Here is a 17,188-nt window from a genome sequence, read left to right on the forward strand (position 1 = left end):
GCAACAGAACAGCCAATGTTCTGTTACCATAGCCTGTGTTAAGTTTAGTTCAATCTGTATCGTAGCACATGCTGTAATAATGATGTGAAAACCACTAAATACAAAAAAAACCCAATAACCAAGGAAAACAATATATACCCTAAAACCTCAGTACAAAATGATGGACTATCAGAACATATTGGAACAGAGCATGGCAGCGTAGTCAATGAAATCCTCTTATGGCTCAAAGTTGCAATATGACTTAAGATGAAGTAATAACCATTCACAAGTACCGGTTATTATAAACAGCAGCTACAATAATTGGGCTAAGTATTTTTCCATTTTCTCACTTGCCCGATTGTTGACACTAATTTTGACATATGCACAAGTCATTTCAATTCTCTTCCAAAGACCTTACAGGAGGAGGAGTCATTAAAGCAATTGAAAATCATCATTAAAAGCCCATTATCTTGTTCCTGAATTTGGGGTCAATCCTTCCTAAGGGGTAATTGGATGTTTGGTTTGGAGTGCCTATTAATTTTATATTTTATTTAATTTTTAGTCGTTTCAGCTGTTTCCCTATTTTTATTATATTTTTGAGCAGTTTCTTTGAGTACTTGTGCTTTTTGTGTTCTTGTATATAAAAAAGTCAAGCAGTATAGAAAGTTAAATATATAATAATATATAATGATTTAATGGACCAATGACTGTAACATTGTGCCATAAGAGGGTTTCAAAAGTTCGACCTACACTGCTGGGCTCTGTTTAAATATGCTCTGTCCATCATTTATTTATCAGTCAAAGGAAGGAAGCCCTAATGTCCTAACTAAATAAATAATGTATTAAAAAGACATAAAACCTGACATAGCTATGTTTTGGCACACACCTGATTCAGGTGTTAAACACAAAGATGGCAGTGTATTTTTTCAATGCAAAAAAGATGCTGGGGGGCCAACTTCAAAATGATACAGGTCTTAACTTGCCTTCCCATTCACAGTCTACAATAGCAGTGGTTCAAACAGCCCTGGAAGTTCACAAAGTCTTCTTTCCAAACAAACAGTCCATTTATTTCTGAGGTTTTGGGGTATATAACAATGTCATTTAAAATGTGTGTTTCAATGACATATCTACATTGCTCTTCCTGAACAGAACCCAAAGTGACTGGTACAAGGGCACAAGGAAGGTCTGTGGGGTAAAACTGTGATTTATCAGTTATCTTAGCAGTACAGTAAGGTGGAAATGAGTTTTTCAACCTGATGGAATGTGGAAGAGGAGAGGAGAAAGGAGAATTGGTTTGTAAACTGAGTACTGTGTCTTGTTTTATAGCTATTTTCACTGGTATTCCCTGAATAATCTCTCATCATCCAATGCTGGTGAAAGCTTGGACACTAGCATTTGCTCTCGTCTACCCCGGTCTTTTTAGTTTACAGTCTGCAAAAAATGCGCATCTGGGTGCAACTGGTGCATGAAAGGGAAGTGAGCATTTAACAGGTGTGCCAAGGGAGAGTGTTGGTTAAGAGCACGATGCTAAGGGAGGAGAGGAAGTAGTACATGATCCAAAGAGAGGCGGTGGCACGAAGTCAGCAGGATAGGAAAGCGCAAAAGTGGTGGTAGTTACAAACAAAATTGTGCCCCTCCCCCTGTGAATGTCCCCTTGCATTTAAATGCTAAGCACGTTGGGCACTAAAGTTATAAAATAATGATTGGCAGCCAAGTAGCACTTACACACTTAACTGTAACAGTTATTTATTTATTACATTTGTATCCCGCACTTTCCCACTAAAAGCAGGCTCAATGCGGCTTACATAGTAATAGGTAACACAGAATTTTGTTATGTAAAGTAGGAAATTAAGTATAGCATAGTAATGATGGGTAGTAATAGGATGGATGGGTAGGTAGAGATAGGTGATAGAGAGGAAGGTAAGGTGGGAGATAGAGTCTGGGTCAATGTCGTTTTCTCTTCAGTATATGTAAGGTAGATGGGTTCATAAGATTAATCTGGGTCCTTTGGGTAGGCTTGCTTGAATAAATGGGTTTTTAGTGCTTTCCTGAATGGTAGGTGGTCATGGATTGCTCGGATAGGTCTAGGGAGAGCGTTCCAGAGTTGGTTGCCCAGGAAGGAGAAGTTATGTGCATAAATGCTAGTCATTCTATAACTTAAGCATGCAAATTGATGTTTAACTTTAGGTGACATGTTACTGAATGAGGAAGCAAATTACCATGATTAGAAGCTAAGATATATCCTTGCAATGGAGGCAAAAAACAGGCAGATTGGATAGGCCAACTGGGCTTTCTCTGATATTACCTGTGTTATGTTATGTTATAAATAGGACTTAAAAAAAATAAATTTTAAAAAGGGGTCTTCATTACAATCCAGGACTTATATTCCTTGATCAAATCATTCTGATTTTGTCAAATCATATTTCTATGCTTCATGATCGTGATCAAGAAAACCTTGTCCTGTCCGGTGATGTTTGGAAATGTTGCTCACTCTCAGTGCTTATTATTAAATCACTCAGAGCCAGCCTTACAGATTGTGTGCCTCTGTGCAGAGCAGTTTGCCCCTCCCTGGCATTCCTGTATACCCCCCCCCCCCCCAACACCTTAAAACATGCAGTAGCGATTTGCATAGGCTGTCTACTGATGACCCCAGAGCTTGCTCTCTGCTGCATCCCACCCCCTTCTGATCTAACTTCCTGCTTCTGCAACAGCAGAAAGCAGGCTGCAGAGTTGGCAGCAGATGACCTATGTGAATCGCAGCTACTGCCCTGAGCTCTCTACAGAGAAAAGTGGTTTTAATGTAGGGTGGGAGGGTTCAGACACAGGGGTACATGCCAGGGCAGGGCCCCTAAGAGCTGCACCAGTTGTCCCTGAAATCACACCCTACAGGTGTACTGTTTCACTTGCACAAACTGACAACAAAAACTGTTGGAAGCACATTTCAAGTCCACTGGGCTGGACTACATTGAACTAAGTGAACTTGCAGCTCTGTTCGTCTTGTTAATGACAAGCAGTACAGTTTTACCAGCCTTGTAAAAATGGAATTCCTATTTTGTGTCTTCAGAGAGCATTCCAGTTATTTAAAAAAAAACCCACACACAGCATTTTCCTGAAAATCTCTAATAGAAATCAGGATGATGTTTGCTACATTAAAATGCTTCCTGAAAGTTACAAGGTGCTAAAGTATGATACCATGGCATGGAAAACATGTACATTTTTAAATTTAAAGAACATTTTTAAAAAATTGTTAGCCAGAATATAGTTTTCAATAGGACCGACCATGTTTGCCCAAAAACACAACAGCCAGTGGTAGAAGAAAAAGGTGGCAATTTTCAAAATACCTACCTCTATCACCCATAGTTTTGAAAATGCATGCTACTGCCTCCCTCAACCTACCAGACCTCTGAGCCCAATCCAACTCCCCCTCTCCCCACCAAAAGCACATGTGGTGTTGATCTCTGCATTAGAGACCTGCATGGAAATGGGGTTCGCGGGAATCCCACATCGATGGAAGCAGTTCTACGGGGTTCCCGTGGGGACGAAAGCAGTTCCTACGGGATTCCCGTGGGGATGGAAACTATTCTTATGGGGTTCCCGTGGAAGTGGAAGCTGCACCTGCGCCAGCCTCTCATCTACCAAGTACCAAGTTCTTTGAGTGCTGTCTCCTCCTCCTTGCTTTAACAGCACAAATGCGGAAAGTCTTCCATTAAGGAGGTGGTAAGAGACACAAATGATGATGGAATTCAAAAAGGCATGGGATGAACACAGAGGATCTCTAATTAGAAAATGGAAGTTATAAAAAAACCTAACCTTAAATGGCTGCATGTGTGTGGATGTGTCGAGTGATGCTTAGATGGTGACTCTGGCTGTGATGAACTGGGGCCGATACCGGGCAAACTTGTATGATCTGTGTCTCATATATGGCAATCTGGGTTAGGATGGGCTGGAAAGGGATAAGATAGCAACTTCAGTGGCTGGAACATGAGGACAGTGCTGGACAGACTTTTAGGGTCTATGTCCCACAAATGAGAAGACGAATAGACTGGAGTGGGCTTCGATGGCAACTCCAGCAATTGGAACAAGGATAGGGCTGGATAGACTTCTATGGTCTATATCCCAGAAGCACCAAAGCAAGACCATAATCAAGTATATAATATCACACTCATTGATTTAATCATGAATTGATAATGAGTGTGACTAGTGGGCAGACTGGATGGACTGTTCAGGTCTTTATTTGTCGTCACTTACTATGTTACTATTAATCCTCTTTGCTCCCAAGGTAAGCGCAGATCTCAGCTTAGACACAGGCACAAGCATCAGATGTCACCTGACCTACTGGTGTGTGCATGTGGCGACTTCTCAGCACACAGTGCCAGTGAATCAGAGACAAGTCTTACATGTGCGCACCAGCGTGTTCCAAGTTCCATCTTCCATTCCTTCCTTGCCTGCAGTGCTGTGGCTCAAATCCAGACAGAGACCTGACTGGAATTTTCTTTTATATATCATTAAATTCTTGCAAGGATGAGTGGGGATGGGTAAGAATCCTGTACCCGTGCATCTCTGCATGTACTTTTACCATCAAAAAAAAGAGTGGGTAGTTTTCAAAAACAGTTCATTTATTTGGGTAGACTTCTTTTGAATGTTCCCCTCAAAAGACATTCCAGGACTCAATTTATAGTCCCAATGTTCTAATAGTTAGACTTCACTTGAGTTCAGGGGGGCAGTTTTAGGAGCCCTGCTTCTGATAGATTTCTGAAAGGCCCAATTGGGATCTCCAGCAATGGAAATGAGAGTTCTGTGTTCCAAATTATAGAGAAAATATTTTTAACATTATCTTCTCACAAGGATATCCAGTTACACTGATATTTATATCTTACCGTTTGAAAAATCCATTCCACATTGTAGATTTCCAAAATTCACATATTTAAAGCCTGATTCTGAATAGAGAGTCTAGGATGCTCAAGTTCAAGGTGTAAATTTTGGAAACTCCAATGTGGAATAGGATATTCACTCTTTCCTGTGTATTTTACAAAATGCTCCGAACACCAAACTGTTTGTAAGATGGTTGTACCGACTGGCAGTGATGCAACCTACAGGTGTATCCCCACACATTTTTTATACATATTTTAAAAGCAACATGTGTGTGAGAGAGAGAGAGACAAGCACAATATCCAGTGAAACCGCTCTAAGTGCAAGCATTCACCAATGTAAGGAGCATAGTTATCAACATGGGCTATTGTCAAGATGTGTCATTTTCCTCATGCTATTTTAGCACAGATCCCATTTCATGCAATAAGACATAGTAGTCACTAATAACTGGAGTTAACAGTAAAACAGCACATCTTAATGGTAGCCTAGATTGATAACTCCCCCCTTTAAGTACCAAGTTTGAACATAAGCATTAGTATACCGGAAGAGACTGAAGATCCATAAAGCCCACAATCCTTTTTCCAACCATAGCCAATCCTTTTTTAAACCCTGCTAAGCCAACTGCTTTTACCACATTCTCTGGCAATTAATTCCAGAGTTTAATTATATGTTTATAATCTGTGTATGTAAATGTTGGTACTTACATACAGAAGTGGTAGATTTCACAAAAACTGGACATCCAGAAAAAAAAAACAGTTAATGTGCCGAGGGATATATAACTTTTACACATCCAGAGAGGAAGCATAACTGCCTCCCTCAATCACTGTGCAAACTCCAGGTGCAAGCAAGCAGATACCTGACATGCTTAACTCAGAACAAGTGTAAATGTCAAATATGTTTAAGTGGATATTCAAAAGTACGTATGCAGTCAACACTGCACAAGTACTTCAGAAAAATAAATAAATAAAAACTAGCTGGCTCTAAATATAAAATGGCCAAAGTTATCTGTCCAGAAAAGTAGTGTGGGCTGAGGAGGGGCAAGTCAACTAGAAAGATTATAGAGTCAGCAGCAAAATTTGGTTACTACCAAGTTAATTCTATAAGTAAATGCCTAGGTTTAGGTACCAGTAAGTCATGTAAATGGAGGTAATCTAGTCAGTCATTTATAGACATAATTTGGTACTTAAAACATAAATGACCTCTTAAAAGAACACTAACTAGCAGAGCATTTTGTACAATACACAGAACTAGGGCTGAGAATCTGATGCCACAAGCATTCCCCCCCCCCCCCCCCCCCCTCCACAAGGGTTCTATTGTTCTCAATTTGGTCTTTTCAACAATAGTCCTGAGGCAGAAGCCATGCAATAGACTCCTTTTGCATCACAGGCTCTAAATCCTACTACCAGTCCAAGCCAAGCCCCGAGTGCAGATGTCTCATTACTGGGATCAAACTAGGAACCCCCAACATGGCAATGTGCATTACTGCCACTGAGCTGAAACAGTCGTATAGTAAGTAGCAGCAGATATAGACCAGCACAGTACATTTGTTCTGCCCAGAAAGGTGGCTGTGGTTGCACTTGTCTCTCAATGAAGGTTATCCTCCCCCCCCCCCCCCCCCCGTTGCGTCAGGTACTTCTGCTGGTGGGGGACCCCAACCCCCGCCAGCCGAAATCCTCTTCTTCCGGGGCGGCTGCGTTGCTAGGCTGATCTGCAAGGCTTCGTTCTGTTTCTGTGAGTCGGACGTCCTGCACGTTGTATGTGCATGACGTCACACTCACAGAAACAGAACAGAGCCTTGCAGATCAGCCAGCAATGAGAAGAGAACCTGGGCTGGCGGGGGTTGGGGTCCCCCGCCAGCAAAGGTAGCCGACCGGGGGGGGGGGGGGGGTCGAGAGGGTAGTCAGCAAGGGGGGGTCCAGGGCCAAATCGACGGGGGCCCACGCCCCCGTGGCCCCATGTAGCTATGCCCCTGCTAAGGGGCACATGGGGACATGCTCTTGTGTGCTCCCTTCCTTGTACACTATGCCACTTAAGCGTGCCCTTACCAAATAGTGCTTAGGTGCCCTGCTCGCACTTTCACAGGTAAATATACAGTTATAGGCATAAGTGTTACTATCCCAAACATCTGTGTGTGTAAGGGGCACCTAGATGTGGGGCCCCAGTTATAGAATTGCCCTTCATGTGCAGTCTAACAACTTGTACAGTGGCATTACCACCTCCTTCTTTAAATGTAATTTAATAACAGCATTTATATCTCTTCTAAACAACCAGGTTCAAGGCAGGTTACAACACAATACAGTCTTGTAAAAACAGGTAAAATGGCAATAAATTCTACAAGTAGCATCAACAACTTCTACAGGTAACACTGAAATAACCAGGTTTTTACAGCCTAAAGCTCAAGTAATGTGAAATATTTCCAACAACAGATGGAAGATTCTTCCAGAGTTCAGAAGCTGATCCAAGCAGTGTACTCTTCTTAGTACTACTCAAAACGACAACTTGTAAGCGATGGCGGCTCCTCTCTATACATCTGAGCATCCTTCAGGCCTTGGTCACAGCCTTTACATAGCGACCAAGGATTCCAGATGGCAAAATTCACCCCAAGGTCCCTTTATTGGGCTGTGTATATCAGCCTCATACCGCTGATCACATAGAGCAACTTCAGGTTTCTGCACCCCAAATGCATCACTCTACATTTCTTCACATTAAAACTAACTTTCAAACGTTAGCTCACACATCTAGTTTTTGTGCAATCCTCATGCTTTCCACTCCCTCTAATCTTCATGTCATTCGAAAAAGACATGCATTTCCTTCTAACCCTTTGGCAATATTGCTTACAATATGACCCCATGATGTGTGGCCTGTCATCCAAACAATTTCTGATCCACTTTACCACTTTGGATCCCATCTTCAAAGCTGCTCAGGTTATTATGCTCTGATCTCATAACACATGCAAAATTGAACAGACAGCAGCCCAACATGCACAAGACTCTTATTTTTCTTGAATTTTAACTGTTTATTGTAAGAATCTGCAAAATAATAACTTACTGCATGCAGTAGTTGGAACTTAGGTAGTCCTTCTGCCAGTTCAGGTGAGTGAGTAAGTGAGTGTGTGTGTATATATATATATATATATATATATTTATATGAATGAGTTTTGTTTTTTTTAAAGGAAAGAGGGAAGAAAACGAAAACCCACATGGCAGAAAAAAGATCAATAGGGTCAGTACCCGGGATTAGGGCACTGAAGTGAGCATTTGTCAGGACTCCAGTAATTAGAAGGAGAGGATTAGCCTAAGAAGCATGCTGGAACTATAAACAAAAACAAATGTGATATGCACACACATTTCGGGGGGGGGGGGGGGGGGGGGGGGGGGGGCAAGAACATGAACCGCCAGTATCAGAGGCTTTGCTGAAATCTAACTAGTCCACATTCAGCACATTTCCTCAATACAGTTCTGTGGTCGCCTAGTCAAACGTTTACCAGATCCATTTTGCATGATCTACCTTTGGTGAAGCCCTTGTGCAGCAGATCTCTCATCCCACTGGTTTTCAAACTATTTTTTCCACATATAAAATGCTTTTTTAAAGCTACCCAATTCGTAGAAGTACACACAGTGAGAAAACAGTGCTTATGCTTATGTGACGCGTGTGTCGGCAAGTTCTTGGGTGGAATTATGGTGTTCCAGCCACATTACATGAGGTAACCCGTGCTGTGTGTAACAGTTTACTTGTCTATATAATTTATTAAGTTATGTATGATGGACCAGATCCCTGAATTTCTGCAGGCCTATAATTTAGCCTTTATGAACGCCTATGTTCTGCTCACAGTGCTTTTGGAGCTTGGTTGTTACTGCCTTTCTCTGGACATCCAGTGATCACAAGATTAAGATAGGTCTGGAAACAGTTCATACAAAAGTGAAGGTTCTAAACTTAAAAAAAAAAAAAAAAAACTTTGTTCAGATGGGAGATTACCTCAAGGAGTTGTCTGCATGGGAACATCTGGAATAAGTAGGAAAACAGTAGGCACCGCTGAAAGGATCTATTGCAGAGGGCAACAAACCTTTTTGTAAAGAAACTAACATAAGAGGAAAAGAAGAAAGCACTGGGGCTCATTTTCAAAGCACTTAGACTTACAAAGTTACATAGAGGGGCATAATCGAACGGGGGCGCCCATCTCTAAGAACGGCCCCGTAAAGGGGCGTCCCTGACCATATTATCGAAACAAGATGGGCATCCATCTTTCATTTCGATAATACGGTCGAGGACGCCCAAATCTCAACATTTGGGTCGACCTTAGAGCAGGGGCGTAGCTACTATGAGGCCACGGGGGCCTTGGACCACGTAGATTTGGCCCTGGACCCCCCTGCCGCGACCCTCTCGACCCCCCCCCCTCGCCGTCGCGTACCTTTGCTGACGGGGGACCTCAACCCCCGCCAGCCGAAGTCCTCTCCTCGGCCGCGCGGCGTTGCTTGCTGAATGATCTGAAACTTGATCAGATCATTCAGCAAGCAACACCGCGTGACCGAGGAGAGGACTTCGGCTGGCGGGGGTTGGGATCCCCAGCCAGCAAAGGTACATGGCGGGAAGGGGGGGTCAAGAGGGTTGTGGCGGCGGGGGGGGGGGGGAAGTTGGCGGCGGGGGGGGGGAAGTTGGCGGCGGCGGCGGCGGGCAGGGCTGTGCCCCCTCACCTCAGGCTCTGGACCCCCCTCCCGTCGAAATCTGGCTACGCCCCTGCCTTAGAGATGGCCACCCTTACAGATGGCCGACCTTGGTTTTCGCCGATAATGGAAACTAAGGACGTCCATCTCAAAAACGGCCAAATCCAAGCCATTTGGTCGTGGTAGGAGCCAGCATTTGTAGTGCACTGGTCTCCCTCACATGCCAGGACACCAACCGGGCACCCTAGGGGGCACTGCAGTGGACTTCACAAATTGCTCCCAGGTACATAGCTCCCTTACCTTGGGTGCTGAGCCCCCCAACCCCCCACCCCCCCAGGTCCGCCTGCCTGAAGTACACTGCACCACTACAACTGCTCCAGGGACCTGTATTCTGCTGCGATGGACCTGAGTATGGCATTTGAGGCTGGCAAAAAAGTATTTTTAACATGTTTTTTTATGATGGGAGGGGGTTAGTGACCACTGGGGGAGTAAGGGGAGGTCATCCCCAATTCCCTCCGGTGGTCATCTACTCAGTTCGGGCATCTTTTCACGGCTTGGTCATGAAAAAAATGGACCAAGTAAAGTCGGGCAAGTGCTCGTCAGGGACACCCTTCTTTTTTCCATTATCGGCCGAGGACACCCATCTCCTAATCACGCCCCAGTCCCGCCCTCACTACCCTGCCGACACGCCCCTGTGAACTTTGGTCGTCCCCGTGACGGACAGTCGTCGAGGGTGTCAAAAAAAATCGGCTTTCGATTATGCCAATTTGGGTGGCCTTGCGAGAAGGGCGCCCATCTCCCGATTTGTATCGACAGATGGGCGCCCTTCTCTTTCGAAAATAAGCGTGACAGTAACCCATGGAACTTTGTAAGTCTAAGCACTTTCAAAATATGACTCTTTGGCTGTCAAAAGTAGTAGCTGAATAGGTAAGGAAAAAGAGCTTAGCCTTCATAAACTACAAGAGATTGCAGAAAGAGGAAGACAGGTGAAAATAACTGGAAAAGCTAAGAGAAACTGGCAGAGTAGTCAGGAAAGCAAAGATGCAAATGGAAAAAAATAGCCAAAATGGTAAAATGGGGGATAAGAATTTTTAGATAGGTTAGTGATAGGAGGAAGTACAAAAGTGGCACTGTGAGACTCAAAGGTGAAAGGGAGGAATATGTAGAAGCTGATAAAGATAAGGCTGAATTACTTAACAAATATTTCTGTTCCGTGTTCACAGCTGAAAGGCCGGGAGCAGGACCGCAGAAGACAAACACAAATAGGAGCAGAGAGATGGTAGTCCCTGAACAATTTTCAGAGGACTGTGTTCATGAGAAGCTGCCTAAACTAAAGGTGGACAAAGCGATGGGGCTGGATGGCATACATCCTAGAGCACTGAAGGAATTTAGGGAAGTTCTAGCGGCTTCTCTAGATGACCTTTTCAGTGCTTCTCTAGAGTCAGGAGTGGTCCCGGAGGATTGGAGAAGAGCACCTGTAGTCCCTCTCAACAAAAGTGGAAATAAGGAAGAGGGTGGGAACTACAGGCTGGCAAGTAAATTGATTTGTAGTAGTAGTAAATTAATGGAAATGCTTTTAAAAAAACAGAGAATAGTAACATTTTTGGAATCCAATAGATTACAGGACCCGAGGCAACATGGTTTCACTAGAGGCAGGTCTTGTCAGACAAATCTGATTAATTTCTTTGACTGGGTGACCAGAGAGTTGGATCGAGGGAGAGAGCTAGATGTGGTTCCACATAGATGACTAATAAGTCAACTGAGTGCCCTCGGTATGGGCCCTAAAATGATTGACAGGAACTGGTTGAGTGGAAGGCAACAAGACAGTAGTGGTAAATGGATCTCATTCTGAGAAAAAGGATGTTACCAGCAGTGTGGAACTCCAACCATATGAGGAAAGGCTAAAAAGTTTAGGGCTATTCAGCTTCAGAAAGAGAAGGCTGAGGGGGGGATATGACTGAGGTCTATAAAATCCTGAGTGGTATAGAATGGGTAAGTGAATCGATTTTTCACTCTTTCAAAAATTGTAATAACTTATTCTTTTTTCCAGCCTTGTAACCAAGACATTGACTTTAGACTATGTGGATTTCTACCCTAGGAGAGGACAGGATCCACCCCACACTGGAGAAATTAGAGCTAAGGTTAAAAAGCACAAACTTATTGTGGGGAAGCAGAAACAGACCCTGTGATGCACAGCTCCTGCTGTCTTGCGACCATGGCAGCTCTCATCATACCTGTCTTTAAACAGTTTTCATCAAAGTCGGAGCAGCAGCTGTTGTAGCTCTTGCACAAGTTGTCACAGCGACAGCCAGGGGGATCGACCTCTTGAAGTTCAAAGCATCTGCCTCTGCAGGACCCAGAAGTACTGATCCAGGGGGAATCTGACAGGACTGTGTAGAACAAGAAACAGTGCAACATCTGTCAGACCATCACTAGTTGGCAAATGATTGCTGAAACTAGGATCACTTTTAGCATGAATAATTCCTAACCTCAGCAGTTCCAAACAAGGAGAGTAGGGGAAAAGAAAGAAAGAGACAAAAAGCAGTTGATATGCATGTCGAAGCAAGCCTAATTAAATAAAAATGCAGTTCAATAAAACGGCCAGGCAGGCAGCATGCTGCGAAACCAGCAAGAAGCGCACAGCAGCACCTGGCTCCAACCCACAAAAATACACTTGGGTCACACGACCCAATTATGAAAGGTTAAAATCTGTTCCAACAGCTAGATTTTGCAGCTGTGCTAAACTGGGCTGGCATTTTCATGCCTAAACCAGGTAGTTTATAAACTAGTAATTGATCTTTATATAATAGTCAGCAGGACCAATTTTACTATACGGATTGCCCAAAACCAAATCAGACCACAGAGAAACCACTCTCCCTAACCCATAAACAATTTGAGGTATAGCTGCATTGTAAAAACACTGTGATTGGGAAAAGATCTGCTGAAAAGATATTCTAAAACAAAACAGAGAGGAATGTCCCATTAAATCTCTCTGGGAAGGAATATATAATATACAGCACAACTTGACCCATAGAATGTTAATTACAAATCAGCGATATCACCACAGACAATGTAGAGGAAACATGCATGCTCATATGGTCTAAAAACTGTCCGTCCATTTAATCATCGAACACACTTATTTTATATAGTTAAGAGTCACTGCTCCACCTTCCGTACTCAAATGAACAGTTAAAATTTTGAAGTACTTAGCTTATGCATTCTTCTAGAAGAATACATAACCTAACTACTTCAAAATTTTAAACAAGGCTAAAAGCCTGAGATAGTAGAGGGCAGACTGGATGGGCCCTGTAGTCTATCTATAGTCTTGTTCTATGTTCATGTCTCTATAAACTGGATTATATTAAAGGGTCCATATACTGAAGTGCAGTGAGATTTTGCCACTACTGTGTATTAAAATGAAGTGGGTGAAAAGCCTAATAATGCAGCAGACTGAGAACCAGGAGAGCGTAGTGCAAACCCACTGCCACTCCTTGAGATGTTGGGCAAGTCGAACCTTCCTTTGCCTCAGGTACAAACTTTGCTTCTCTGTCCCTGGAAGACTTACAATAATTTTTTTAATCTACTGTTTTACAGTATAAGGCTGTATAATCTGGTGCAAACCCACTGCCACTCCTTGAGATCTTGGGCAAGTCTTTGCCTCAGGTACACACTTTGTTTCCCTGTCCCTGGAAGACTTACAATAAAAAAATGTTTTAAAAAATCTACTGTATTACAGTATATATTTTCCCCCTTTGCTGTTCCTAATAGTGCATCAGTGTCCGTATCTAGCTTGTGGCTGGCAGCCTTCTTTTCTGTCAGACCATAAGAGTGAATGGTGGAATGGATGGTAGTTTTGTGTGGGGGGGGGGGGTGTTTGCTTTTTATCCATTTGCAGACCTAGAGTCTCTAGGCTGTGTTTCCTGCACCTGTTCTAGTGCACAAGGTACTCGGACCTTCTGGCACCAGATCCTACCAAAGGAGTACAGCAGTTTCTGGTAGGCAGCCTATAAGCAGGGGAGGAGTTGGACCTTCTGAAGGGATGTTGCGTAACCCTAGTAGCGCTCTAGAAATGTTAAGTAGTAGTAGTAGTAGTATGTTGCTAGTGGCAGTAGTACACTCGCCCAACGATTTAAATTTGTCTGTGGAACCACTGACTATACCTGTCAAGGGAAAGCCCGACTTCTGCCAATCCCTGCTGTTGACCAGGATTCAGAAGCTGGGTCAAGTGACAGATATGAAACCCGGTGCTGGCTTACTATAGTGAGGTGGTCTGGGGACCCTTTTCACCCTGTATATTGCCTCTTTGAAAGGAGCAAGGGCAATCTTGGGACACTCAGCCTTACCACCCATGCAGCCCACACACCACTTCTATGGGACACTACATCCATGGCAGAGTGGAGGAAATTTTTGAAAATAGCAATAAAACATCTTTAACTGTAACAAGCTACAGAAGCACAAAGGTATTTATCTAAATTGTGTGACCAAATTTGTGTTGGAGGCGGTGGGCGGGACTAGAAAGCCATGAATATACATGGTACTGAAAGGCTCACTGCTGTGTTACTCTAACTTTTGGTGTGGTGCAGGTTCAGCTGATTCGGCTGGGTGGAAGACAAAGGTAAGGCAGCAGCAGTAGTGGGGGAGGGGGGGGAAGAGATGACAGGTGAGAAGCTGGACACCTGGTTGGGGGGGAAGGGGGATGTAATACTGGCTACCTGGAGGTGAGGAAGGGTGGACTCCTCTCCAATCCTCCACTTCCAGTGGCTTCAAGAAGGGCTTTGTAAAGGAGAATGTGGCGCAGAAGCCACTTCCCTGCGCTGGCCTTGGCACAGTGAGCAGGGTGGAGGCACCAGGGCAGGGGTCACACAAATCCAGTCCAAGGTCCACAATCCAGCCTGGTTTTCAGAACTTTTACAATGAATATATATATATGAGACCTATTTGCATGCAGGAATCAACAAATTATTTCCCTCCCTCAAAGAGTGGCCCAGCTTAAGGATTTGTTTATAATTACTGTATGGGTAGGTAAGAGCACATATGGGATGAATATGGGAGAGAGCTTCAAAGAGCAGTTCAAACTTTAAATGTTATCCTGGGGAAGAGGGAAGTTCCTCTGCTTCAGACGAATAGCATGGAACAACAAAGGCAGCAGCTGGAGATTGTGCCATGCCATCATTTTATTAATCTGCTCTGCTGACCAGGACTGCCCCAAGGCAATCTGACAAAGGTGAATCTTCAGCTGTGTGCTCGTTCCAGGTGTGGCGGAAGGCCCCGTACCCCCCCCCCCCCCCCCACCACCACCACCACCACCACGCGGGCTCATTTTCAAAACACATAGACTTACACATTTACATAGGTTACCATGCAACTTTGTAAGTCTAAGTGCTTTGAAAATACACCTTCAAGTGTCCAGTATCTCCCTTTTCCTATCCCCTTCTCTCTTACTGAGGCAGTGGACAAAGAAATTATATATATAAGAAGTGATATTAACTGTTAAAATCTGGGGTTTAAAAGTGGTGTTTGAATTCCTATTTCAAAATCAGCTTTTTACTTTGCAACTGAAGTGAAGGTATGCCAGATGTTTCATATTATTTCAATGTCTAGCTGCCGAGCTAAGGTTAGGAAAGGTCAGTGAGAAATGCAACTCTGTCCCTTGTGAATTGCCAATGCTAGCTGGCACAGCTGTAAACTATTATGACTGAACAAAGGAATGAGCTAGATATATTGTAGTTTACAAGATAGAAAATACTATTTAGAGAGAGGCAATAGATTAGTATTTAGAAGTTCTGTTTATATTTAGGATATGTCTTATAAGAATGCTTATTTTAGAATATGTTTTATTCTCTGTAATTTCTATGTAGGATGTTTGTTCAACTCTGTGTTACTTTTAAAATGATCCTTTGTCTGCTGTTTAAGGCTGCAGTGAGGAGATCAACATGTGTTTTGAGTTTTCTGTGGTCTTAGCTAGTTCTGTGTATGGAGCTGATAGGTGAAAAAGGTCAGGACTAGTCAGCTCTCTTCTCCTTGATTAATTATAGGTAAAATGCAGAAATGGTCTTGGAAGCAATAGCCTGATATGTATGCTATTAAGTAAGACTGACTTTTGACCTCTTTAATGAATGCCAGAGTTTAGTTAGCAGTTAGTATGAACCAGACTAGGGATATGAGAATAACCAATGTTAGATGGGGCCTCTTGGTCTCTAAGGGAATCCAGTCTAAGCTATAGATGAGACATCAATCATAATGAGGAATGTAAGAGACTGGAGACCAAATGTCTGGCTTGAGGGGCCCCAGGTCACAGGTCAGTTTAGGATGTCTGGAACCTATGTAACTGATATTTCAAAAGTAATGATTGGTTGAGGCAAGGTAGCCAATCAGTTTCTTAACCAATTGGGAGTAAAGGGGGCTAGGCTAGGAGGAGGGCTTAGGACCCTATTTAAGTGGGAGCAGAAGCAGTTTACGTCAGAAGGAGCTCAGAAGAAAGAGAAGGACAGAAGGAACAGACAGAAGAAGGAGACAAAGACACAGAGAGCTGAGAGAAAGACCCAGAGAGCTGAGAGAAAGACATAAAGAGCTAAGAGAAGAGAAGAGAGCTAGAACTGATGTCCTGCTTTGTTTGCTGGCAAATAAAGAAGATTACTCTCTCATTCTGGTGTGTGCTGTCTGACTCCTGAAGCATCACAAATTCCTATCTCAATTCCTGCAACAATTCTTGGTGGCAGCGGTGGGATGAATCCTGCATTAATCCCAGCACCCAACTGACTGGAGAACATTCGCCGGGTATGTATTCTGTATTTTGTATTGTAATCCTAGCTAGGAAATTGTAAACCAGCCCCTCAAGAAGGAGGGAAGGAGAATCTGATCAATTCTCAGCAAAGGCCCTAGTACCTTCTAGTCGCGGGGACTAGAAGCGAAAACGCTTGAGCTTATCTGTATTTGAGAAATCTGAAATTGTTGGGTGGGATTTTCTGTATGGAATGTGTGATGCGTGAATGATTAACTGAGTGCGGACTTCTTATAGCTGCATTTCCAATTAACGCGAGTTCAATTGGTCAGCAACGGAAGGAAGCGATTGTTGTCTGTCTACCTAGTGTCTCGAGAGTGCGGACCCCTTACTGCACTCTCAAAAATTCCCTCCCTTTTTGTGTGTTGTAACTGTAAGCATTATGGGTGGGACATCATCTAGACAAATTGTTACCCCCCTAGATTGTATGCTTAGAAATTTCAAGAAAGGCTTTTTAATTAATGACTATGGACAGACTTTAAGCTCAGGTACTTTAAGAACCTTGTGTGAAGTTGAGTGGCCATCTATGGGAGTGGGGTGGCCCCCTAGTGGCAGCTTAGATATTGAAGTAATCCGGAAGGTCTATAGCATAGTAGTAGGAGAATCAGAATATTCTGAACAACTCCCTTATATAGATTCCTGGGACAGCCTTGTGACTGACCCTCCCTCCTGGTTGAAAACTTATATGGGATCCCCAGTAAAATTCATGTTAGGCCGTGTTCAAAGAAAGATTAGAAAATCTAAACTAGAAGAGGGAAAGAGCCCCAGGAAGCTTACCACCCAATCGGTGGCTTCCGCCCCTACCCTGTCTGAGAAACCCATACTCTCTGATGACCCCTCAGACCTTGAGCCACCACCTTATGGCCCATTGTTGGGGTTCCGTGCCACCCCTAGAGAT

At 43.5% G+C, this 17,188-nt stretch overlaps 1 protein-coding gene across 13 annotated transcripts in view; it reads right to left on the reverse strand.

Moving 5' to 3' along the window:
- Positions 1-17,188, reverse strand: part of ENPP2 (ectonucleotide pyrophosphatase/phosphodiesterase 2) — a 379,835-nt gene that overhangs the window by 252,061 nt on the left and 110,586 nt on the right. For all 13 annotated transcript variants that reach the window (XM_030218400.1, XM_030218486.1, XM_030218477.1 and 10 more), the window contains exon 3: positions 11,744-11,899. In XM_030218400.1, coding sequence (XP_030074260.1) covers positions 11,744-11,899 — 156 coding nt within the window. The remainder of the gene's footprint in view (positions 1-11,743; positions 11,900-17,188) is intronic.

This window comes from Microcaecilia unicolor, chromosome 1, assembly GCF_901765095.1.
Source record: "Microcaecilia unicolor chromosome 1, aMicUni1.1, whole genome shotgun sequence".
NCBI lineage: Eukaryota > Metazoa > Chordata > Amphibia > Gymnophiona > Siphonopidae > Microcaecilia > Microcaecilia unicolor.